The sequence below is a fragment of the Musca autumnalis genome, unplaced genomic scaffold, assembly GCF_047663935.1.
Source record: "Musca autumnalis isolate F117 unplaced genomic scaffold, ASM4766393v1 scaffold_2, whole genome shotgun sequence".
Lineage (NCBI taxonomy): Eukaryota > Metazoa > Arthropoda > Insecta > Diptera > Muscidae > Musca > Musca autumnalis.
In genome coordinates, this window is record NW_027411755.1 from 49,778,331 (window position 1) to 49,805,424 (window position 27,094).

The following is a 27,094-nucleotide window of genomic DNA, read 5'->3' on the forward strand; positions in this document are numbered from 1 at the left end:
AATCCACGACAGTTGGGTTCATGAAAAAATATTCTTTAAAAAATCCACGACAGTTGGGTTCATGAAAAAATATTCTTTAAAAAATCCACGACAGTTGGGTTCATGAAAAAATATTCTTTAAAAAATCCACGACTGTTGGATTTATGAAAAAATATTCTTTAAAAAATCCACGACTGTTGGATTTATGAAAAAATATTTTTTAAAAAATCCACGACTGTTGGGTTCATGAAAAAATATTCTTTACAAAAGTCCACGACTGTTAAGCTCATGAAAAAATATTCTTTAAAAAATCCACGACTGTTGGGTTCATGAAAAAATATTCTTTACAAAAGTCCACGACTGTTAAGCTCATGAAAAAATATTCTTTAAAAAATCCACGACTGTTGGGTTCATGAAAAATATTCTTTAAAAAATCCACGACTGTTGGATTCATGAAAAAATATTCTTTAAAAAATCCACGACTGTTAGGTTCATGAAAAAATATTCTTTAAAAAATCCACGAATGCTGGAATCATGAAAAAATATTCTTTAAAAAATCCACGGCTGTTGGATTCATGGAAAAATATTCTTTAAAAAATCCACGGCTGTTGGATTCATGGAAAAATATTCTTTAAAAAATCCACGACTGTTGGGTTCATGAAAAAATATTCTTTAAAAAATCCACGGCTGTTGGGTTCATGAAAAAATATTCTTTAAAAAATCCACGGCTGTTGGATTCATGGAAAAATATTCTTTAAAAAATCCACGACTGTTGGGTTCATGAAAAAACATTCTTTAAAAAATCCACGGCTGTTGGATTCATGAAAAAATATTCTTTAAAAAATCCACGACTGTTGGGTTCATGAAAAAATATTCTTTAAAAAATCCACGACATGAAAAAATGTTTTTTTAAAAAATCCACTATAGTTGGGTTAATTAAAAATATTTTATAGAAAATCCACGAAAGTCCATGAAAAAATCCTCAAATAATTCCATGCTTGAGATTCCGATTTTCCGTTATTATGTTTCTCCCTTGTAATCCTTATTCAAATGAGTTTCAAATATCCTTTGTGGTTAGATGACATCTTTTGTGTTGAAATATTTGTAGCTTTTTTTAACATTTAAAGATTTCTGTATTTTATTGTTTCCTTTGGGTGTTCTTTGTTGTTCAATGAACCCTTTCGTCATATATCCCTTTTTTAACAAGATAATGGTTATCTCCAAACAATAGCATTTGAATTAACAAATGAGGGATTAGACCGACACCATTGTCTGTTGAGAAATTTATTGAGAAAAATACCTCTTTAAAACTAGCCAGACAGACACGAAACTTGTTGACTCTGACACAATGTTTGATATATGAAGTGTTTTTTATTGGTTTCTTTTCTTCTTACCTACTTTTGGGTGATGAAAAACAAATGAGTGAGCTTTCAACTGCATTGTTAATGAATTACCTATCTTGTTGTACTGGGAGATTTTTTAACATGTTAATCTGCTGGTTTTCTTGAAAGGCTATTGTTTTCTATGAAACCTTCGGTTTAAAGGACTCCTTTGTGGTGTGTAGTAGACACTGTCTACTCAACAATATCTTATTTATTCCTTTTCCCAGGCATCCTTTTTAAACCCTTTGTCAATCATTTAATTTTCAGGAACATTTGTCGTATTCTTGAAGACATGACGAATTTTTACCGTGATAAAGTGCAATCAAAACTTTTATTTTTGCTCAGGGATAACTTTCAGTTCCTCGTCAAGCATATTTTTTCCAATTTTGCTGATCATCAACTATTCGACTTAAAAAACTCACGATATTTATTCCAAGATTGTGGCCAAGGATATTTTTGTTCGGGGTCTTAATAACCCCTTTGCATATTTGTAATGCAAAAACATATCTGAACTCTTAATTTTAACCATGAAAAATATATTTTATCTGCCTCTCTTGCACTCTACATATTTCCGAACATTTAACCAACCCCATTGATGTTGTCAAATGTTAAAGTGAACCGCTAACAACAATTAGTCGATTGTCAATGCTGTTGCATTATATCAAAGTGTATCTGATATAATCAATGTTATTTGTTAGTGTTATTGTTGCTGTCGTTTTTTGTACTCTTGTTGAATTATCTGATCTGATGAAGGCATCTTCTGCTGTGTGGAAACAAAAACTAGTATTTTTGCTCTCTTAACTGTCTTACTTCCTAGTTTAAAACATAGGAAGACTTTGGACTACAGGTAGACCTCAATAAGGTGAAAAGTTAGAATCCTTTAATCAAAATTATGTATTTGATTTAATGTCTTATACTACGAACAATAGTTTAAAACAAGAAAAAAGAATAATTCAAAAGTTCATACTGAACCTAGGGCGTCAATAAACTCTCTCCATCTTGGTCGGTCATTTGCTAGGACCTTTATTTGATTCCATGTCATGTTACGAGATTGACATTCGTTTCTAACCATACGAACCCATGTGATTCAAGGCCTGCCAGGTTTTCTGTGACCCAGGGGATTCCATTCAAGGGCTTGGCTGGCTATGTCGTTGGTTGGTCTACTCAGTATATGGCCAATCCATTGCCATTTGCGCCTACAGATATCATTGTCGATGGGCTTGCGGTTTGTTAGTGTAAGTAGCTGGGTATTTGTTACCCAATTTGGCCAGAATATGCGCAGGATTTGCTTTAAGCATTTATTATGAAATGTTTGCAGTCTCTTTCTGGTATTTTGGGTGGAGCTCCAGCTGGTGCAGCCATACAATAGCACCGAATTTACACTGCAGTTGAAGATGTTGAGTTTCGTTTTGGTTGAGATGTTGTTTGACCGCCAAATTCTGTGCATGGAGTGAAACGCATTGCGGGCTTTATTAATACGGTCCGTTATATCTTCATGGGATCCACCTTCTTTGCAAATAATAATTCCCAGATAGGAAGATAGCGTTTATGGTCCATGAAAAATATTCTTTGGAAAATCCAAATGGTAAATATATCTTAAAAAGTATTCTTTGGAAAATCCAAGCAAATAGCTCTGATAGCCCTAATAGTCCATGAAAACTTTTTCTTTAAAAAATCTAAGACAAAACATCTGCGGAAATTGGTACCAAGATGAACTAGTTCGGCATCGGAAACTCGTCGGTTATCTGGGTTACAGTAACTACAACGAAAAAAACAAAATACTCCATTTTAGGTATAGTGTTCCCAAATTCTTGTCAAGGTTCAAATTTTTGGTTTCTTCTGAGAGATTGAAAAAACAATTTTGGCAAGTTGTTTTGTTTTTATTGACTAACAACCACCACACACCACCAACCACAAAGCAGAGACAAGTTTTTCTCCTTATAATAATGCTTTTAATTTTGTATTATTGTAATAATACCAATTTACCGTTTCTTGTAATGATTTTCACTGTAGTTGTTATCGTCTTGTAAAGCATAGCAGAACAATATGAACTATTTGTACATACATGATGAGTCTTTCAGCACTAGGTTGAGATATTAGGTGTCGCCTTTATATCAAAGAAATTAATAAATTGTAGATGCGAACTATATCGTACAGCCAATCACTTAGTTTTTTCGACAACAAACGTATTGTTAGTTGTTGCGACGGTGGTAGTTTAGCGTAAAGCGTTTAGCTCTATTTCAGTCAGTCAGGTTGTTGTGGTTTGTTGATACAGTGTCAATGTGATGGTGATACGATATGAGACCATTCACCCAGATAGCATTTAGAAGACTGTTTTGTCAAAAATCACATTGAGGAGTCTTTTTAGAGTCCTTTTGGTGATCAAAAATTGATTAAGTCGCTTGTGTGATCAGAAAGGGACTCGAAAGTGACTCCCTGTAATGATTAAAAAGAGTTCAATTTAAAATACAACAACAAATGTGACAATTTTTTGTTATTTATTGTCACATTTTGATCATCTGGAAGATTGAAAAATGCTTAATCAAAAAAGGGTCATGCAGGTGTTTGAAAAGTGATTATAATTATGTATATTCTGATCATATTTTGAACAGTTAGGTGATTAAAAAATGATTGTTTTGTTTTATTTTTGTTTGGTTGTAAATAATTCTCATATACACTTTCTAAAAAACTTTGATATAAATGTAACGTATAATATAAGTGCATAGAGAAACACAACACATGTTCAGGTTTTGCCAAGTGAAATAAAGAAGCAGTATACTCACCGCGCAACATAAAGAATAATTAAAAGACATAACAAAGCAGAAAAGACAACAAAACAAAGGAAAGAAACAAAAAAGAATAAAGAAAATTTTCTTTTAATTTATTTCGTCTAATAAATGACTCCCTAAAGACTCATAAACGATTATAAACATGAACCAAAAAAGACTCGAAAAAGAGTCCCAAAGCAATCAACAAATCACCAATAAATGATTGAAATACGACTCGAAAAAGACTTTATATACTATCAAAAAATGGGCAAAAATGACTCGAAACTAATGCAGAGGAAGACTCATTTGTGATTTGCTTAGACGAGTCGCCTGAGGTTATGTTTTCCTACCGACAAGGGAGTCATTTATGATCAGAAAATGAGCTCATATTCCAGCTTTTTAATCGTGCAGTCGGATCAAAAAAGACTCGAATTTGATTAAAATTTTAAAAAAATGCTGGCTGGGCAAATGTAAACAAAGTTGAGAGCATTTACCAAACAAGAGAGGAAACATCAGAGCAAATAATGGGAATGTAGGGAAAATTAGGAAAATGATTTTGCATCTCATGTAAATCTTAAATATTTTTGAAAAAATAGTGGCTTTCGGATGGGTATAAAAAATTGCACATGTATCTTGTGTGAGGTACCTGTATAGTACGCAAAAACTACATCATGAACGAAAGTATGTAAAAATTCTTGAAATATTTTTGCCAGGGTAAACATCTGGTCAATGGTGGACTTGCCAGGTCTAAAGCCACATTGGTATGGTCCAATTATTTCGTTGGCCATGGGCTTTAGTCGTTCGCACAATATCCCTGACACTATCTTATAGGCAATAGGGAGAAGACTTATGTCCCTATAGTTGGAGCATACAGTCTTGTCTCCTTTCTTGTGGACGGGACATAGGATGCTCGGGTTCCAATCGTTGGGTACTCGTTCTTTCTGCCAGGTGGTGCTTACTATCTGATGAATTCACCTTATCAGCGTGTCGGCTCCGGTTTTGAACAGCTCGGCTGGTAAACCATCGGCTCCTGCTGCCTTATTATTCTTCAGTCGGTATACATTCAATACCATCTTGTGGGATTGGATCGGGAGGAGGAGTCCTTTATTAAGCAATTGGGCTGATAGAGTGGAATATGCTTTGGCTATCTGTTGTGTTTGCAGCTTACCGATGTTCAACTTCCGCGTTGTGTCTGTTCGTGCTTTACGACATTCCTGGTGATAGCATGGGTTCCTTGATGGAGGTCTCCGCTATCCATGTATGGATTTTGCGGCTGTTTGCATGGATTGGGCAATATTTTGCCAATGTGCTGATATGTTGTCGGGAGGGGGAGTGCTTTTATTATCCAATTGGGCTAGTTGAGTGGAATATGCTTTGGCTATCTGTTGTGTTTGCAGCTTACCAATGTCCAACTTCCGCGTCGTGTATGTTCGTACTTCATTTGTAACGTTTAGACCTTTGCTGTAACAAGGTAGTGGTCCGAATCTATGTTTGCTTCTCGGAACGATCTTACCTCCAAACACGCTCGATGAATGTCCTCCATCTATCACAACGTGATCAGTGTAATATTTTGTTCTTTGATCTGGAGACAGCCAGGTGCCCTTATGAATATCGAGATGCATAAATCTGGTACTGCTAACTACCATATTTTTTTGCCGCTGAGAAGTCTCAATTCCATTGTCAGATGCCTTCTCTATGGAGTTCTGAATTTCATGGGCAGGACAACGGTAATACATTTCTTCTAAGTGCTCGTAAAATATATCATTGGTCTGTTCGTCCTTGTATTGTAGCAAGTCTTTCATTCACTAGGGTGAAGCTGGAGACCAGATGTTTTATTCTCCGAACAACTAGGAAAAATTTGGAGAAAAAAATATTCAAAAAATTTCGGAAAAAGTCGGAAATCAGAGCCTTCGGAAAAAATGTTAGCTGGGGAGTTTTATGCGATTTAAGGCTATATTGGCATAGTTTGAAGTGTGTACCGGCTAGAGAAGGGCGCGTGCCTAAAAAATTAGACACGAACATGCACGAACACGGACCAAAATTTTTATGCAAATTCACGCACAAACACGGCGTTTTTCGAGAAGGCACGAACACGCACTACTCACGGCACGACACGCGCCCACCTCTAATACCGACTGTAGGCACGAACTAATTTATTTAAACAACATACATATTTAAATTTTCTTACTTCAACTGTAGTGCGAACCAAAAATTCAAAAACTTTTATACTTTTTCGAAAAGTAAAAAATTTTCGGAAGCAAATATATGCCTTATGTTCATTGCAAATCTACTCGGAATATGGCGAAGCATTGAAAAAGCTAGCTAAATCGATCCTTAAAGTGCCGACTATTGGGTACGGCGCTTACCCATTGTGTAACCCCAATACATACCAAGTGTGAGGGAGTTTTGATGCACACAAGTTAACTAAAACTCTTCACTATTTTATTTACGCCCACTTTTCTCCCTTGGTCGACATTGCCTATTATTTCTGCTCTTTTACATGTGCCATTTATACAAAGTTTATTTGGAAACTGCATATGTGAATTACATACATCAGCCAAAGAGAAACTTCGACAACTGATGGTCAGGGATGGCAACATCTTTCTGTACTTTTGAAGACCATTATCCCAAATTTGTTCGGAAACTGTATATGTGAATTATATTCAGCCAAATAGAAACTTCGCCAACTGATTATCTGTGATGGCAAAATACTTTATGTACATATTTTAGGTCATGTTTGTTTGTCAGCCGCGATGCCACATTTGACGATTTATCATGTTTTGGACGAATTTGAATCCAAAAAACAGAAAGTATAATTTGACGATTTTTACCTTTAAAATGACGATTTTTAGTTATGACAAGGCAAATATAATGAAACACATATCGTCTGTTCCAGAACTACCAGAACAGAATCTACTAATTTTTAATATTTTTTTCGAAATCTTAAAATATCAATGTTTATCGTAGTAAAAATTTGTAGATTCTTGCAGATTCTGGAACAGGCATATATTCTGTACGTAGTAATGGAAAGATTGCTTAAAATTAATATGAGCAATTAATGCAATTATAAAATTTTTAAACAGACTTTTTTGAATTTTCTTGATTACCAAACCGTGTACTTGGATAGGATACTAGGGTTATACGTCAAAAATGAAACCAAATTGTGCCAAAGCGGTGTATTGTGGAAATAGGTAAAAACTGCAAAAATTTGTAACGTTCTAATCTTTTGATGCTTCATTATTAATAGAATCAAAATATTCATTAAAATTTGGAATGGGTAAAAGTATAAAGATTTTCTTCAAGGACCAGAAGACGGACTTTTGAGAATATTTTTGGTCTGTTCCTTTACTTTTGGAAATGGTAAAACCGGCAAAAGTAGTAAAAGTTGTAAACTGCACCCATATGAATTGTATGGTCTCTGAAGTAAACGAACGCTTTTCGAGTAAAAAGCGGTAAAACTTGAAGATTCTTGCACGTAAAGGAACAGAGCTTTATTTTACTTAAATATTTGGGTTCCACTTTTCAAAAAAGTGTTCCGCTCTTCCGAAAGATTCTTATTTCTTGTGATTTACTACATTTGTTGCAGCAGCATTTTCAATATTATGTTCTTCTTGTTATTGTTTGTGTAGCTACTGTCAACGTTTTTATTGTGTTTTGAGCGAAATTTGAACTCTTTTTTTTCTTCCTCCATCTTCTGCTGGCTCATCATCCCCATTAAAGTTTCAAGTTCTGTGATAATGAGTAGGTAGCCAAACGCGGGTAATGTGCCGATAGTTCTTTTCTTTCTGTGTTTTGTTTTTATTTTTCCAAAAACATTTTGATGCCACAACAAAATCAGTGACGTATCCTCTGCTACAGCGAACGAACTATCGCATCAGGCGTTAACATTTCATTCCAAACTTTTACAACATTGTTGTAGACGACGATGCTGCTGACTTTTTTCTGCTGCTTTGCTTGTTTTGTTTTTTCTCTTTTTTTGGAGGAAACCTTTTTTCAAAGAACCAAAAAACATCATCCAAAAAACCGGTTTCGGCACTTTGTCGTTATTGTCTAAAAAAAAGACAAACCTTCAAAAAATTATATAGGCTGCTGCTTGCTGTCTGTACTCTGCCGGATTTGTTGTTTCGTTAACTCGTTCCTGTTTTTATTCTTTAGAACACAAAAAAACAACAACAACTACTACTGCTACAACAAAATCGAAAGGTAAACAAAAAATTAAAAGAAATACCACCGTTTTTTTCTGAATTTGTGTTTGGCTAACTCTAGCCAGGGCATATTCAGCATCAGTATACTCCATGGAAAAATGCCAATAAAGTTAACTGGAAAAAAAGGTTTTTGATTTGTTTTGTTTTACTTCCTTGCTTTGTGGCATCCACGTTGTTTGGCTGTCTGTTTTATTTTATTTGAAGTGTTGTTTATTTTTTGTATTCACCACAAGAAATGTAAATAAACAATGACTTTTTTACCAAATTCAAATTTTTTAAGGGGCGTTAAACAGAATTTTTTTATGAAATTGGAATTTACTGCAAATTTTGGTGGAACAGCGAAAGGACATTTTCAGGGGATAGAAAAATAGCTCAGTTCATTGATTGAATTTGGTCGTGACTGAAACAAAGCATCCACCAATTAAATGGTCCTTCAAACCCTAACATTTTATTTTGTGCCTCATGAACCCAAAAATTCTAAAATCTCAATTCTACCGAATCTATAAAAAATATTCGTAACACCACAAAAATTATGTTCTTTAATTTTATAAAATATTTTTTTGCTTGATCTTTTAATAAAATGCATTTCTTTTTAAAATTCTAGGTATTCTTATTAGTGACAACTGCTAATCTAATTTTTTGTTCTTTACAGGTACGTAAATCAATCATAAAGACAAGACAAATTCGTCTCACGTAAGTGACGCCGGTAGCAAGAACTTGATTTACAACAGGTCAATTCAGTACACTCCCTTTTCAGCCATATCAACCAACAATATGACAATATTTTATAACACTTCAAACAATCACTACAGAAAATCAATAAAACAATTTGTCATTAAATTTAATTGCAATATAAATAAGTCGTTTCAAAAGGCATTCTAATAATTATTACTCCATTATTCTGAAGTACAGCAACTATTAGATAAGCAAGCACTCATAAAATAATAATAACAATTTACTTTGATTTATGCTTTCACTGAGTGCCGCCGGCCGGTCAGTGTTCTACTCTTCAAACCCTTTAATTTACCCCCGTCACCACACAGAATATCTTATCGAATTTCTTCCACTCACTGCTGCTTGTATGTCAACAAAAAAAGTACAAATTTGAATTCACGATGAGGGCACACTGTTTGTTTATTGCCCACACACATTGTGCCATCTTCGTGTGATCGCTCGTTCATTCATTCGGATTTATTTTTAGAATTCTAAAAATAACGTTTTTTCATTGTCTGGCTGTTGTAGTTCGTTTTTGTGTTGATGATGACTAAACAATTTGTCGACACGCCATCACCACAAGTCAGGATGGCCGAGCGGTCTAAGGCGCCAGACTCAAGTGTAACAACTTGTTCTGTTCCAAAGCAGAATTTGTAAATTGTGAGACTTCTGGTCCTCTCTGAGGGCGTGGGTTCAAATCCCACTCCTGACAAATTATTTTTTTTTTTTAATTTTTAAATAAAAATATTTTTTTTTTGATTGGAATAAAAAATTATTAATATAAAAATAATAACTAAAATATCAAATAAATAAAAAGTAAAAATTAAATTAAAAAATTAAGTAAAAAATAAGTTAATCATAAATTGGATTAAAAATAATAACAAATTAAATATGTAATAATGAAAATTGAAAATAATAAAAATATTAATAAATAAAAAATTATAGTAAATAGAATATAATAGTAAATAGAAAATTAATAAATAATAATAGAAATAAAAATAGTTATAATAAAACATACAATAATAACAAATTATAAAATAATAAAAAACATCTAAAATAATTAAAAGTAACATAATAATAAATATAAAATAGTAATACAAATAAAATAATACTAAAAATAATTATATTAATTAAAAAAAAAATAATAATAAATAACACCTAACAATAATAATTAAAACAAATAATAGTGTAATTATTCTTTATTTAAATAATTCTTTATTTAAGTTAAAAAAAAAAATTGTTAAAAAATACAAAAGGTGAAAAAATAATATAAATGAATAATAAGTTTAATAATAATAATAAGTAAAAAATATATAATAATAATAAAAAACAAAAAAAATTAAAATAATAATATAACAATAAAGATAGTAATAATAAATTAGAAACAATTCTAGTACATAAATGCCAACGAAAAATAATAAAAATATATGACAATTAAAAGAAATATTAATAAAATAGCAATCGAAACTAATAAAAATTAAGAAAAATTAAAAAATACAATAAAATTAAACAATAAAAACATAATTACAAGATAAAGGCGCGGTATTCCACAAAGCGAAGCGAAAAACAGAGAGAATTGGAGATCTTTTCTTAGTTCGGTCTATGGAACAAATGTTCTGTAATGGACCAGCTAAGTAAGTAAAAATTAACAACAAAATTAAAACTAATTTAACAATAAAAACAAGTAAGAAAAGTCTATAGTCGGACGGAGCCGACCATGGGATACCCTATACCACTATCCCTGGACAATCGCTCTCCACGGAACTTCTTTTCAATGATTGTGAAAATTTAATTATCAACTATCAGAGATGTAATGTATAATACTTATGACCAAAACCAAAAAGTTATCTAGCATGACAAAGACATTTTTGTAGCAGGAAAGGAATATTTAGTTCACACAAATTAAAATGTAATGAAACCCACATATGTGGTACTACTACTTCCGTTGTTTAACCGCTACGTTATTGAAATTTTTACCAATTTCACACAAAAGTTTCAGTCCATTTAACCCGCTAAGTATTATCTGATCTTCACGTTGGTTTGTACGCTTCTTCTTCATCATAAACTCAAACTTTGTTTAAAATTTTGCGGGTTATTATTTTGACCTGACCTGGTTAAAATTTTGTTTTTGGTCCATTTCATCCCCTGAACATTTCACAATCATCACCAAAAACGAATCATTTCTATTCTGGCGCGAACTCAACCTCCTTAAAAAATTCGTTACAATCGGTCCATAATTGCGGCCTTAAGATTGTTTACAATTTTTAATGGACGGACACACATCGCTAAATCGCTTTATCTCGTCGAATTTCGGCATACCAAATAAGGGGTCTAGGACGAATATTTCGTAGAATGGGATAAAAATGTGGTTCTCTACACAGAACCCATTATATATTAGGCAGTAGGCCCGTTATCTAGCAAACACTTTATTGCAATTTACATCAGAGGAAAGGTCAGTAATTTTTCCCATATGTAGACTACTTTGCGAAATATATATGTCCTCAAGGAATTAAAATATCGACCAAAAATAAAATTTTTATATTTTTCATACAAAAGTAATGGTCCATTTCACCCGCTAATGAATATCAGATCATCATTCAAAATTGTAGGCATCTTTTTCGACCTATACTCTTACCTGGTGCAAAATTTCATGACTATTGATGTATAACTGCGACTTCTAGCGAGTTTATTATTACACTACAAACAAATAACGGAATATATTAGGCTGTAACTCTGTTATCTGATCATGCACACCAACATAATTGGCATCAACTGAAAGGTCAAGCGTTCCACTTTCAAGTATATCTCACTTGTCCGAAATTTCACTTCCAGGAATTAAGATATAAGCTGTATATTAAAAATTTTCACAATTTTCACACAAAAGTTTTGGTCCATTTAACCCTCTAAATATTATCCGATCGCCATCTCAAATTGCAAGCTTCTCCTTTGTGGTATACTCGTACCTTATTTAAAATTACGCGTTGATCGGACTATTATTGAGACCTACAGAGCCGCTAGAAAATTGGACAAATATTATGTTTTTGGTCCATTTCACCTGCTAAATATTTCACGATCATCACCAATAAGAATAGGGATCTATTCTGATCTGAACCCGACCTCCATACAAAATTTCGTGACGAACGGTCCATAATTGCGGCCTGGAGCGTGTTTACAATTTATAATGGACAGACGGACGGACGGACGGACGGAGGGACACACATCTCAAAATCGCTTTATCTCGTCGAGATATGAAGATTGGTATACCACATTTGGGGTCTCCGACGAATATTTCGCGGTGTTACATGATTTTTTTCCAAAACAAACTTATAATACCCTTTTCCACATTGTGGTATAGGGTATAATAATAAATTAGAAATAATTATAATAAATTAATACCAACGAAAAATAATAAAAATGGATAATAATTAAAATAAATAAAATAAATAATAAAAAATAAGAAAAACAAAAAAATAAATTAAAAAATACAGTAAAATTAAACAATAAAAACATAATAAAAAATATAGCAAACTAAATTATGCAAAAGCAAACTTAAAAATAAAATGTCATATTAAAAATAAATAAAACACAAAATAATAAGAAATAAATAATAAATCAATAATGATAGTAGATACAAAATAATAAATAACAATAATTATTAATAAATAGTAATAATAAGGCAATAAATAATAAATAAGAATATAAATAACAAATTAATAAAATAATAGTGAAAAATTAATAAAATAATAAAAACAGCTAACAATAATAACAAAGTAAATAAAAATTAAAAATAAAAACATATTAAAAAATAAAATTCACCCGTTTAGGGACTCTCTAAATAAATTGTCAACATTTTGAAACAATTAACAAAGGAATCGGCTTACAATATTAAAGATGCAGTTGACCTCAAAACTAAAATTGCCAATACAATTATATACGAGGACGAAACTTTATTATCTTTTGACGTAATCTCATTATTCCCTAGCATCCCAATAAATCTAGCTTTAAAGATTATCAATGACAAATGGAATATAATCAAAGACTATACAAAAATACCTAGAGAACTATTCATGGAAATACTGACACTTTGCATAAAAGACTCTAGATATTTTGTTTTTGATGACAAGGTGTATGAGCAAAGAAAAGGACTTCCTATGGGATCACCAGCATCACCAGTAGTAGCAAATAGAGTAATGGAGCAGTTATTGGACACTACGAAACCGAAACTACTAACCAAGTACGTGGATGGCATCTTCTGTATAGCTAAGAAAACAGAGATCGAAAATATTTTAAGAGCTTTAAACTCATTTGACAAAAACATACAGTTCACGTATGAACTAGAAGAAAACAATAGACTTCCATATTTAGACGCTGTGATAATTCGACAAGGCAACGCTATAACATTAGATTGGTACCAAAAACCAACTGCATCTGGACGACTGATTAACTTTTATTCTAAACACCCCAGACGTATTAAAATAAACACAGCCATAAATTGCATTAATAGAGTCCTAAACATAAGTGTTCCACATTTTCATGAAGCCAATAAAATTAAAATACGCAATATATTATTCAAAAATGAGTTCCCAAAAAAGACGATTGATGATTTAATAAAACATGCAAACACCAACGGTAAAAAGAAGGAAAGGGAGAAAGAAAAGTCTTATAAGACCATAACTTACATACCAGGATTGTCGGAAAGGCTCTGCAATTCAAATATTTATAACCAAGATAACTACCAACTAGCTTTAAGAACCAACAACAATGTCAGCGGTATGTTTAGCAAATCAAAAACTAAAACGAAAAAGGAAGATAGATGCAATTTAGTGTATAAGATAACTTGTAATGGAGACGACGCCAACATATGCCAGCAAATTTAAACCAACAAAAAGAAACAACAGCCTTTTAATGATCTTCAGACAAACCATCATCTAAAAAAAAAAAAAAAAATGAAAAATTATCTTTTTCCATTATTTTTTTATACCCTCCACCATAGGATGGGGGTATATTTAGTTTGTCATTGGTATCTCCAGAGGCCAAAAAACATTCCTACCAAAGTTGGTTTATATAGGTCCACGTTTTGGTATAGCCCCATATAACACCCCATATAAAGTACGCGTCATTTTAATATATTTTGAATGTGTTAGTCCCATTTGACAACAGAATCGGTTGTAACTTTGTATTTTGTGTTTCCAGAGGCTAAGAAATATTTCTACCATGAAATGTTTATATAGGTACACGTTTTGATATAGCCCCCATAGGACGATATCTCCCGATTTTCGGCATTTTGAAGGTTTTGGCCTCATTATCACACCGAGATGGCTGAAATTTGGTATTTAGTCTTCGTTGGGGGTATAGAACTTTCCCCTAGAAATTTGTAGGTATAGGTCCATGCCATCATATAGCCCCCATAGAACGGTACCTTCCGATTTTCGGTATTTTGAAGGTTGTGGCCATATTAATCCACCGAACTGGCTGAAATTTGTGTTGGAGTGTATAAAAAGTTCGGCCCGACCGAACTTAACGCTTTTCCTACTTGTTTTTCAATATTTTTTATTTTTATATAAAAAATACAAATTGTTTAAAAAAATTTGGATAATAATAAATAAACAATTTAAATAAAAATAAGTAAAAATTATGCTATTAAAAATAAAAAAAGAATTAAAAATTATAAAAAATTAAAATTAGTGTAATGAAAAATTAAATAATTGTAATAAAAAAAAAACAAGTAAGAACGGCGTTAAGTTCGGACGGGCCGAACTTATTATACCCTCCACCACAAGTTGTATTGAAGTAAAATGGAATAATTAGTTTCCTTTCGTGTATGAAGAAGACTTAATACTAAATTTCAGCAATTTCGGTAAAACAATGTGAGACACCATTCTATGGGGGCTATTTCCAAAACGTCAATCTATACCGACAAATTTCTGACGGAAAGTTTTTAGGCTCAAAGAAGGTTAAACACCAAATTTCCTATATTTCGGTAAGCGAATGTGGCTAAAACTTAAAAAATACCGAAAATCAAGAAGTACGCTTCTATGAGGATATAGGAAGACGTGGACCTATACAGATAATACTCTTTTGGAATATTTTATAACTCTTGGAAGACGAAATAATGAATTTCAGCCATTTCGGTTTGATATTGACGTCATAATCATCAGTATTACGAAAATCGGGAGGTGCCGTTCTATGGGGGCTATATCGAAACGTATACCGACGAATTTTAGTCAGTGGCAATATAGACCTGTACAGACATATTTCTGGCGAACAGTTTTATATTACATTGAAGACTAAATACCAAATTTCAGCCATTTTGGTGGAATATTGAAGACACAAACTTCAAAATACGAAAAATCGGGAAGGTACCTTTCCATGGGGGCTATATGAAGGCGTGGACCTAACCGACAAATTTAAGGGGGAAGTTTGAGTACCCCCAACAAAGTCTAAATACCAAATTTTTTAGCCATTTCGGTGGAATATTGAGGCCACAACCTTCAAAATACCGAAAATGGGAGGTATTGTTCTATGGGGGCTATATGAAGGCATGGACCGATACCGACAAAGTTCTGGGCGAAATTTTATACCAGCATCGTAGACTAAGTACCTAATTTCAGCCATTTCGGTGTGATAATGAAGCTAAAACCTTCAAAATACCAGGGGCTATATGAAGGTGTGGACGGATACCGACAAAATTTTGGGGGAAAGTTTTATACCCCTAAAGAAGATTACATACCAAGTTTCAGCCATTTTGGTATGATAATGAAGCTGAAACCTTCAAAATACCGAAAATCGGGAGGTACCGTTCTATTGGGTCTGGGTGAAGGTGGGGTGTTTTTTTAAGCTAGATAGAACTTTAAATTGTAAAAAGTAACACAAAAAATTAAATTTTGATGTAACTTTTTTTATTTGTTTCAGTATACTCTGACAAATCATCATGAATAGACTCACGCTTGAACAACGCTACGAAATGATCCAAATTTACTTTGAAAATCAGTCGTCGATTCGACCCGTTGTTTTATCGCAAAATTGTGTTCAGCGATGAGGCGCATTTTTGGCTTAACGGGTTTGTTAATAAGCAAAATTGCCGCATATGGAGTGAGACCAATCCACAAGAGACCCTACAGACTCCGTTACATCCAGAAAAATGCACCGTATGGTGCGGTTTTCACGCTGGTGGCATCATCGGACCTTATTTCTTCAAAAATGAGGCCGGAGCTCGCGTTACGGTCAATGGAGATCGTTACCGCACCACGATCAATGATTTTTTGTTTGAAAATATGGATGACATTGATCCGGAGGAGATGTGGTTTCAACAGGATGGCGCTACGTGCCATACGGCGAACGCAACCATCGACTTATTGAAATCAAAATTTGGCGATAAGTTGATTTCGAGAAGTGGACCTGTCAATTGGCCTCTAAGGTCGTGCGATTTGACACCTCTCGATTATTTCCTGTGGGGTTACGTGAAGTCACTGGTTTATGCTGATAAACCAGCAACAATTGATGTCTTGGAGGCCAGCATTGTTCGTGTTATTCGAGACATACGGCCAGTAGTGCTCGTAAAAGTGGCCAAAAATTGGACGTCCAGAATGCACTTTGTCAAGAACAGCCGCGGTGCCCATATGCCCGAAATCATTTTCAAATGTTAATGTCACGTATTGATCTTCGATTAAAAAAAATTTTTTTGATTACAATTTAATTTTTTGTGTTATTTTTTACAATTTCAAGTTCTATCGGGCTTAAAAAAATAATAATAATTATAATAATAGTACTAGTACTAATAGTACTAAAATATAAAACATAATACAATAATAAATTAAAATATATAAAAAATAATTAAATTACAAATAGCTACAATAATAAAAAATAAAAATTGAATTAAAAAATAATATAATATAACAAAAAGCAGTTATAAGCTTATATTATTTTGAAAGTTTAAAAATTTAGTAATATTATTTTAACTTTTAATTCAATTTTAATTTTTATTGTTTTTAAATATATTACTATTTATAGACTTCTAATTTTTATTTAAAAAAATTACAAAATCCCGAACAAGTTTGAAATTTTTCGCTCTCTTGCCATGTGTCAGGATGGCCGAGCGGTCTAAGGCGCCAGACTCAAGTGTAACAACTTGTTCTGTTCAACAGAATTTGTGATAGCGAGACTTCTGGTCCTCTCTGAGGGCGTGGGTTCAAATCCCACTCCTGACAAACTATTTTTTCTCTTATCTTTTGTTTAAAATGTTTATGTACGAAGAGAAAAAATAGAACAAAATTCAATTCACAAAAAGTAGTTACATATATCTTTATGAGACTTTTTAGAAATGTGAACTTTATCTATAATTGTGGAACTTCTTTAATAAGTCCTTATTTACATTAAGCAATTTTCTTTGCGGCAATTGTCAGTTTGTCGGTAAGAGAGGGTGTTGAGAAGCAAAGGGTTACTATATGCCTCACCTCTCTCTCCTTCAAACTGAAAATTGCCGCAAGGAAAATTGTCTAATGTAAATATGGACTAACTATGTTATACTTCAGTTTTATGACTTTTGGTTCAGGTGGTATTAGAAAAAAAATTATGTATATTATTAATATACAATACTATTTTAAACAGATGACTTCTTTCTTTCGTCTTCGGATGTAAGTCTGTGGGACTGATATAAGTAAAAGGAATACATACAAGATACATATTTGCTATTAATTTTCATAAAATTTTCACAAACTCCATTTTCATTCCAATCCTAATTTTCTATTCGATTATAAAGCGATCAGTTGGCGTTTTTTCTTCCTCATTAATTGTTTAATAAATTTGTAACATGGTGTCTGTTATTAGCTGGTTATCTAATGCAGCTTTCACCGTTAATTTGATATTTTTATCTTTAAAATTCATCGTCATCATCTTTAATGTTACGAGCATCATTTACCACAATTCGATTAATCTCAGAATTAGATCTCCTTATCTCAAATACAATTAAATTTCAATGAGTTTGATGCTTAGCAAAATTAATTGACAATTTAAAAATGTTCATTATCTTATATAGGGAAAAATAAAAATCAAAATAGAAAGGAAGAACTGAATGAAGTTCAATTATTTTTTGCATTAAAAAAAATAATAAAAACTATAAAATAAAGGACTACTCCAAAAAATATTTTGTCAGAAGTGGGATTTGAACCCACGCCCTCAGAGAGGACCAGAAGTCTCTTCGTACATATTCTGTTTTAACAGAACAAGTTGTTACACTTGAGTCTGGCGCCTTAGACCGCTCGGCCATCCTGACATGAGATTAGAATTCTCATTACGTTGGACATAAAATGTTATTTTTCAATTTTTATTTAAATTATTTAATCCTTAACATGTGGAATGGAAATCTAAATTATTCAGAAAATATATCTGCAAAATGCACCTAGCATGCTGAGGAGATATTGTAGGTTAGATACTTACCTAAAAAAAAAACAGTTTGTCAGAAGTGGGATTTGAACCCACGCCCTCAGAGAGGACCAGAAGTCTCTTCGTACATATTCTGTTGAACAGAACAAGTTGTTACACTTGAGTCTGGCGCCTTAGACCGCTCGGCCATCCTGACTATTGGAAAATGGGTTAAAAATGCGAAACATTAAAATTTTTTTGGAATTCGCAGGTGGGAATTCCAAAAAAGATTCCTAAATTTGGAAGCACCTCCTAGGTCAATCGAGAAACTGAGGGAAATGGTCGTGTGAGGAAAATTTACCTCATTCGGACTAACGATTGGCTCTTACACATTACACCCTGCTCACAAGAATTATCAAATTCTGCATAGCAACGGCAGTTCTGTTTTAAAAAATATGTAATTTTAAAACCAGAATAAATCATCGAGATGAAGAATTCTCTTCGTACAAACACTGTTGAACAAAACAAGTTTTAACATTTACTATTTATTGGAAAATTTATTGCACATTTTTATTGCTTCGGCTGAGAAAACATCAACATGTTTTAATAAAACCTCATTACCTTTTATAAAAAAAAGTAATTTGTCAGAAGTGGGATTTGAACCCACGCCCTCAGAGAGGACCAGAAGTCTCACATCTACGCATTCTGTTTGAACAGAACAAGTTGTTACACTTGAGTCTGGCGCCTTAGACCGCTCGGCCATCCTGACTATTGGAGAATTGGTAACAAAATTTAAATTTATTTCGGTTTTTAAATTTAAATTTATTTCGGGTATGAAACAGATTTCCAGACAAGAACTGATAATAAATCCTATCTTAAGATCTGTAAATGGTCACTATCATACAGGAAAACGTTCATAATTAATTGACGACAATCTTTTTCTGTAGCAAAAACATTTCTCAGTTTCTGAAGACTAATCATTTCTATAAGAAAAAAATTGTCATTCCCTGAGGAGTAATTTTTCCCTATAGGAATAATTTCGTATACGTTGCTTATTCAATCACAGTCACTATTAAAGGAAAAATGTTATCCGCTACTGACTACACTATAGAGAAATGATTTTTTCTCTTAGTAACCTAGGACTGCTTCCTATAATGATTTCATAGTACAGGTTTCATTCAAAATTCATCGATTGAAAATTCCTCCACTTCTGAGATTTTGCTTTGTCCAACTAGAAAAATTGTTCACCCAGAGCGACGAAGTTTCTCCATTTGGGATAATTCCTCAGCCACTAAGGACACCTTTTTCCCTTTGAAAACTCAAACTTCTTTTAATACTAAAAATATTCAAAAATTTTACACATAAAAAATATTTTGTCAGAAGTGGGATTTGAACCCACGCCCTCAGAGAGGACCAGAAGTCTCGCTATCACAAATTCTGTTGAACAGAACAAGTTGTTACACTTGAGTCTGGCGCCTTAGACCGCTCGGCCATCCTGACTAATGGAAAGCTTTTAACAAAATTTATATTTATTTCGGGTTTTAGAAAATGCATAACTTCGATTTCCGGGCAAGTCCTGGTAATTTATCCTAACTTAAGATTTGTAAAGGCTCCGTTACCTATAGGAAAAAGTTCGTAATTCACTGAAGACACATTTTTTTCTATACCAAAAATTTCCTATTTACTGAGGAATAATTTTTTCCTGTAGGAAAAGTTTCCTTATACCCTGAGTATTGAGTTTCTCAATCAACCAGGACTGATGTCTTCCTATAAAAAATTTTTCAGAGTCACGTTTAAAGGAAAAATTTTATACATTACTAAGGGCTGATTCATATCCATATGTAAAAATTCTCCCACTGAGAATGAAAGTCTTCTGTTACTGAGGCCAGTTTATTTCCCCATTAAAAACTTTCCATTTAGGAAAGATTTTTCTTATAGGAAAATAATCTTAGCCTCCTAGTATTGATTGCTTCGTATAAAAAAATCATCATTTGCTGAGGACTGTTTTCATTAAAAATTCATCGATTGAAAATTCCTCCACTTCTGAGATTTTGCTTTGTCCAACTAGAAAAATTTTTCAGCCCGAGCGACGAAGTTTCTCTATTTGGGATAATTCCTCAGCCACTAAGGGCTCCTTTTTCCCGTTGAAAACTCAAACTTCTTTTAATACTAAAAATATTCAAAAATCTTACACATAAAAAATATTTTGTCAGAAGTGGGATTTGAACCCACGCCCTCAGAGAGGACCAGAAGTCTCTTCGTACAAATTCTGTTGAACAGAACAAGTTGTTACACTTGAGTCTGGCGCCTTAGACCGCTCGGCCATCCTGACTAATGGAAAGCTTTTAACAAAATTTATATTTATTTCGGGTTTTAGAAAATACATGACTCCGATTTCCGGGCAAGTCCTGGTAATTTATCCTAACTTAAGATCCGTAAAGGGTCCGTTTCCTATAGGAAAAAGTTCGTAATTCACTGTAGACACACTTTTTCTATACCAACAAATTCCTATTTACTGAGGAATAATTTTTTTTTTCAAACGTCATCGATTGGAAAGTTTCTTAGCTTTTGAGATTTTACTCTTTCCAACGGGAAAAATTGTTCATCTAAAGGGACTAAGCTTCTTTTTTCCCTTTAAAACTCAAAATAATTTTCTTTAACACTAAAAATTATTAACATAAAAAAATAGTTTGTCAGGAGTGGGATTTGAACCCACGCCCTCAGAGAGGACCAGAAATCTCTTCGTACAAATTCTGTTGAACAGAACAAGTTTTAACACTTGAGTCTGGCGCCTTAGACCGCTCGGCCATCCTGACATGTGATAAGTCGCCCCAATCACCGCTATACCACTTTCTTCGTACTCTTTCTCCACTCTTTCCCTTTTCGCCATCAATCGATAACTCACAATTGTCAAATTCGCATAATGCTACTCATATTTCACGATAACGATTATTCGTAGACTATTTAATATGCATGGAGCAAAGCCATTCACATAAAATTTTAATATTCATAAAATATTTTAAAAGGATGTGTGCGCGGAATAAATAATGAGAAAAACCTGAGTGAGTGGTTATGAGTTATTGGCAATGGAATAAAGTATTGCATGTGTAAACAAAAAAAAAAAAAAAAGAAACTTGATAGCCCATTACCAACAATTGCAAGGTAGTGGGAAAAATGTTAGCATCTATTAACAGGAATTGAAGTTTGTTTTCATGTTTAGGGCATTTCTAGTTTTCTTTTTTTTCTGTGTTCATTTTTCAAAATCCTGTTTATACCTTTTGTTTTTCTTTCCTTGGCCTTGCTTGCCGTGATACGTTTATAGCCTGTTTGACCCATATCTGGATGTTGCAAATTCAATGGAGCTGGTTTTTTTTCTTTCCTATATCTTTTGTTTAATAGCTAACCTAACTGCTTCTAGTGTTTCGCGTTTTGTCGTGAGCGTTGCACACAAATGGTCTATAAAACTAACCATCTGTTTTTGGATTTTCAAAACTTGCTGCCTCTGTTGTAAGCTTCAACCTTTTTGAGTATTCAACACGTTTGCCTCTCTCATAACAAATCAGTGTTCAACAAACAATATCACCCAATATCATCTCCTTTCTTTAAATTTTTTTCTCCATTTTTTTCCTTTCTCGTTTGGTTTTTGCTTTTGATGGCAGATTATTATAACCGTCATAAGAAAACATGGTCAGGGTTAGTGTAAAGTGGAGTTGCCAACTTTTTAAAAAAATGTTAAATATCTCGTCAAGCGTGGATTTTTTTTAAAATATTTTTTAAACATCTCGACAAACGTGGATTTTTTAAAAATATTCTTTTAACATATCGACAAGCGTGGATTTTTTTAAAAATATTTTTTTAACATATCGACAAGCGCGGATTTTTTTAAAAATATTTTTTTAACATATCGACAAGCGTGGATTTTTTTAAAAATATTTTTTTAACATATCGACAAGCGTCGATTTTTTTAAAAATATTTTTTAACACATCGATAAGCGTGGATTTTTTTAAAAATATTTTTTTAACATATCGACAAGCGTGGATTTTTTTAAAAATATTTTTTAACATATCGACTAGCGTGGATTTTTTTAAAAATATTTTTTTTAACATATCGACAAGCGTGGATTTTTTTAAAAATATTTTTGAAACATATCGACAAACGTGGATTTTTTAAAAATATTTTTCAAACATATCGACAAGCGTGGATTTTTTTAAATATATTTTTGAAACATATCCACAAGCGTGGATTTTTTTTAAAAATATTTTTGAAACATGTCGACAAACGTGGATTTGTTTAAAAATATTTTTGAAACATATCGACAAGCGTGGATTTTTTTTAACATATTTTTCAAACATCTCGACAAGCGCGGATTTTTTTAAAAATATTTTTCAAACATATCGACAAGCGTGGATTTTTTTAAAAATATTCTTCAAACATATCGACAAGCGTGGATTTTTTTAAAAATATTTTTGAAACATATCGACAAGCGTGGATTTTTTTAAAAATATTTTTGAAACATATCGACAAGCGTGGATTTTTTTAAAAATATTTTTCAAACATATCGACATGCGTGGATTTTTTTAAAAATATTTTTGAAACATATCGACAAGCGTGGATTTTTTTAAAAATATTTTTGAAACATATCGACAAGCGTGGATTTTTTTAAAAATATTTTTGAAACATATCGACAAGCGTGGATTTTTTTAAAAATATTTTTGAAACATATCGACAAGCGTGGATTTTTTTAAAAATATTTTTGAAACGTATCGACAAGCGTGGATTTTTTTAAAAATATTTTTGAAACGTATCGACAAGCGTGGATTTTTTAAAAATATTTTTCAAACATATCGACAAGCGTGGATTTTTTTTAAATATTTTTCAAACATATCGACAAGCGTGGATTTTTTTTTAAATATTTATGAAACATATCGACAAGCGTGGATTTTTTAAAAATATTTTTCAAACATATCGACAAGCGTGGATTTTTTTAAAAATATTTTTCAAACATATCGACAAGCGTGGATTTTTTTAAAAATATTTTTCAAACATATCGACAAGCGTGGATTTTTTTAAAAATATTTTTCAAACATATCGACAAGCGTGGATTTTTTTAAAAATATTTTTTTAACATTTCGACAAGCGTGGAGTTTTTTAAAAATATTTTTTTAACATATCGACAAGCGTGGATTTTTTTAAAAATATTTTTTTAACATATCGACAAGCGTGGATTTTTTTAAAAATATTTTTTTAACATATCGACAAGCGTGGATTTTTTTAAAAATATTTTTTAACATATCGACAAGCGTGGATTTTTTTAAAAATATTTTTTTAACATATCGACAAGCGTGGATTTTTTAAAAATATTTTTTTAACATATCGACAAGCGTGGATTTTTTAAAAATATTTTTTTAACATATCGACAAGCGTGGATTTTTTTAACATATCGACAAGCGTGGATTTTTTTAAAAATATTTTTTTAACATATCGACAAGCGTGGATTTTTTTAAAAATATTTTTTTAACATATCGACAAGCGTGGATTTTTTTAAAAATATTTTTTTAACATATCGACAAGCGTGGATTTTTTTAAAAATATTTTTTTAACATATCGACAAGCGTGGATTTTTTTAAAAATATTTTTTTAACATATCGACAAGCGTGGATTTTTTTAAAAATATTTTTTTAACATATCGACAAGCGTGGATTTTTTTAAAAATATTTTTTTAACATATCGACAAGCGTGGATTTTTTTAAAAATATTTTTTTAACATATCGACAAGCGTGGATTTTTTTAAAAATATTTTTTTAACATATCGACAAGCGTGGATTTTTTTAAAAATATTTTTTTAACATATCGACAAGCGTGGATTTTTTAAAAATATTTTTCAAACATCTCGACAAGCGTGGATTTTTTAAAAATATTATTTTAACATATCGACAAGCGTGGATTTTTTTAAAAATATTTTTTTACCATATCGACAAGCGTGGATTTTTTTTAAAAATATTTTTTTAACATATCGACAGGCGTGGATTTTTTTAAAAATATTTTTTTTTAACATATCGACGAGTGTGGATTTTTTTAAAAATATTTTTTTAACATATCGACAAGCGTGGATTTTTTTAAAAATATTTTTTTAACATATCGACAAGCGTGGATTTTTTTAAAAATATTTTTTTAACATATCGACAAGCGTGGATTTTTTTAAAAATATTTTTTTAACATATCGACAAGCGTGGATTTTTTAAAAATATTTTTTTAACATATCGACAAGCGTGGATTTTTTAAAAATATTTTTTTAACATATCGACAAGCGTGGATTTTTTTAAAAATATTTTTTTAACATATCGACAGGCGTGGATTTTTTTAAAAATATTTTTTTAACATATCGACAGGCGTGGATTTTTTTAAAAATATTTTTTTAACATATCGACAAGCGTGGATTTTTTTAAAAATATTTTTTTAACATATCGACAAGCGTGGATTTTTTTTAAAAATATTTTTTTAACATATCGACAAGCGTGGATTTTTTTAAAAATATTTTTTTAACATATCGACAAGCGTGGATTTTTTTAAAAATATTTTTTTAACATATCGACAAGCGTGGATTTTTTTAAAAATATTTTTTTAACATATCGACAAGCGTGGATTTTTTTAAAAATATTTTTTTAACATATCGACAAGCGTGGATTTTTTTAAAAATATTTTTTTAACATATCGACAAGCGTGGATTTTTTTAAAAATATTTTTTTAACATATCGACAAGCGTGGATTTTTTTAAAAATATTTTTTTAACATATCGACAAGCGTGGATTTTTTTAAAAATATTTTTTTAACATATCGACAAGCGTGGATTTTTTTAAAAATATTTTTTTAACATATCGACAAGCGTGGATTTTTTTAAAAATATTTTTTTAACATATCGACAAGCGTGGATTTTTTTAAAAATATTTTTTTAACATATCGACAAGCGTGGATTTTTTTAAAAATATTTTTTTAACATATCGACAAGCGTGGATTTTTTTAAAAATATTTTTTTAACATATCGACAAGCGTGGATTTTTTTAAAAATATTTTTTTAACATATCGACAAGCGTGGATTTTTTTAAAAATATTTTTTTAACATATCGACAAGCGTGGATTTTTTTAAAAATATTTTTTTAACATATCGACAAGCGTGGATTTTTTTAAAAATATTTTTTTAACATATCGACAAGCGTGGATTTTTTTAAAAATATTTTTTTAACATATCGACAAGCGTGGATTTTTTTAAAAATATTTTTTTAACATATCGACAAGCGTGGATTTTTTTAAAAATATTTTTTTAACATATCGACAAGCGTGGATTTTTTTAAAAATATTTTTTTAACATATCGACAAGCGTGGATTTTTTTAAAAATATTTTTTTAACATATCGACAAGCGTGGATTTTTTTAAAAATATTTTTTTAACATATCGACAAGCGTGGATTTTTTTAAAAATATTTTTTTAACATATCGACAAGCGTGGATTTTTTTAAAAATATTTTTTGAAAAAATTTCACGAGCGTGGATTTATATAAAAATATTTTTTGAAAAAATTTCACAAGCGTGGATTTATATAAAAATATTTTTTGAAAAATTTCAAAGCGTGGATTTATTTAAAAATATTTTTTGAAAAAATTTCACGAGCGTGGATTTATATAAAAATATTTTTTGAAAAAATTTCACAAGCGTGGATTTATTTAAAAATATTTTTTGAAAAATTTCACAAGCGTGGATTTATTTAAAAATATTTTTTGAAAAATTTCACAAGCGTGGATTTATTTAAAAATATTTTTTGAAAAATTTCACAAGCGTGGATTTATTTAAAAATACTTTTTGAAAAATGTCACAAGCGTGGATTTATTTAAAAATATTTTTTGAAAATTTTCACAAGCGCGGATTTATTTAAAAATATTTTTTGAAAAATTTCACAAGCGTGGATTTATTTAAAGATATTTTTTGAAAAATTTCACAAGCGTGGATTTATTTAAAAATACTTTTTGAAAAATTTCACAAGCGTGGATTTATTTAAAAATATTTTTTGAAAAATTTCACAAGCGTGGATTTATTTAAAAATATTTTTTGAAAATTTTCACAAGCGTGGATTTATTTAAAAATATTTTTTTAAAAAATTTCACGAGGGTGGATTTATTTAAAAATATTTTTTGAAAAATTTCGCAATCGTGGATTTATTTAAAAATATTTTTTGAAAAATTTCACAAGCGTGGATTTATTTAAAAATATTTTTTGAAAAATTTCACAAGCGTGGATTTATTTAAAAATATTTTTTGAAAAATTTCACAAGCGTTGATTTATTTAAAAACATTTTTTGAAAAATTTCACAAGCGTTGATTTATTTAAAAATATTTTTTGAAAAATTTCACAAGCGTGGATTTATTTAAAAATATTTTTTGAAAAATTTAACAAGCGTGGATTTATTTAAAAATATTTTTTGAAAAATTTCACAAGCGTGGATTTATTTAAAAATATTTTTTGAAAAATTTCACAATCGTGGATTTATTTAAAAATATTTTTTGAAAAATTTCGCAATCGTGGATTTATTTAAAAATATTTTTTGAAAAATTTCACAAGCGTGGATTTATTTAAAAATATTTTTTGAAAAATTTCACAATCGTGGATTTATATAAAAATATTTTTTGAAAAATTT

General features: G+C 31.0%; 1 protein-coding gene and 8 non-coding genes across 16 annotated transcripts in view; 3 read left to right on the forward strand and 6 right to left on the reverse strand.

The window, feature by feature from the left end:
• Positions 1-27,094, forward strand: part of LOC141393987 (uncharacterized) — a 402,117-nt gene that overhangs the window by 44,835 nt on the left and 330,188 nt on the right. The window contains exon 3 of one of the 8 annotated variants that reach the window (XM_073967676.1): positions 8,987-9,630. The exons of 6 other annotated variants lie outside the window; for them this stretch is intronic. In XM_073967676.1, the coding sequence (XP_073823777.1) occupies positions 8,987-8,994 (8 nt within the window). In that variant the 3' untranslated portion in view covers positions 8,995-9,630. Of the gene's footprint in view, positions 1-8,986; positions 9,631-27,094 lie in introns of those variants that run through there. One more of the 8 variants, XM_073967670.1, reaches the window with a different exon arrangement.
• TRNAL-CAA (transfer RNA leucine (anticodon CAA)) lies at positions 9,631-9,760 on the forward strand. The gene is made up of 2 exons: positions 9,631-9,668; positions 9,716-9,760. It is a non-coding gene; the product is annotated as a tRNA-Leu (tRNA).
• Positions 17,130-17,255, forward strand: TRNAL-CAA (transfer RNA leucine (anticodon CAA)). The gene is made up of 2 exons: positions 17,130-17,167; positions 17,211-17,255. It is a non-coding gene; the product is annotated as a tRNA-Leu (tRNA).
• TRNAL-CAA (transfer RNA leucine (anticodon CAA)) lies at positions 18,194-18,319 on the reverse strand. The gene is made up of 2 exons: positions 18,282-18,319; positions 18,194-18,238 (listed from the first exon to the last, which is right to left on the reverse strand). It is a non-coding gene; the product is annotated as a tRNA-Leu (tRNA).
• On the reverse strand, positions 18,501-18,625 carry TRNAL-CAA (transfer RNA leucine (anticodon CAA)). The gene is made up of 2 exons: positions 18,588-18,625; positions 18,501-18,545 (listed from the first exon to the last, which is right to left on the reverse strand). It is a non-coding gene; the product is annotated as a tRNA-Leu (tRNA).
• TRNAL-CAA (transfer RNA leucine (anticodon CAA)) lies at positions 19,051-19,177 on the reverse strand. The gene is made up of 2 exons: positions 19,140-19,177; positions 19,051-19,095 (listed from the first exon to the last, which is right to left on the reverse strand). It is a non-coding gene; the product is annotated as a tRNA-Leu (tRNA).
• On the reverse strand, positions 19,783-19,908 carry TRNAL-CAA (transfer RNA leucine (anticodon CAA)). Its single transcript has 2 exons — positions 19,871-19,908; positions 19,783-19,827 (listed from the first exon to the last, which is right to left on the reverse strand). It is a non-coding gene; the product is annotated as a tRNA-Leu (tRNA).
• On the reverse strand, positions 20,616-20,740 carry TRNAL-CAA (transfer RNA leucine (anticodon CAA)). The gene is made up of 2 exons: positions 20,703-20,740; positions 20,616-20,660 (listed from the first exon to the last, which is right to left on the reverse strand). It is a non-coding gene; the product is annotated as a tRNA-Leu (tRNA).
• On the reverse strand, positions 21,100-21,224 carry TRNAL-CAA (transfer RNA leucine (anticodon CAA)). Its single transcript has 2 exons — positions 21,187-21,224; positions 21,100-21,144 (listed from the first exon to the last, which is right to left on the reverse strand). It is a non-coding gene; the product is annotated as a tRNA-Leu (tRNA).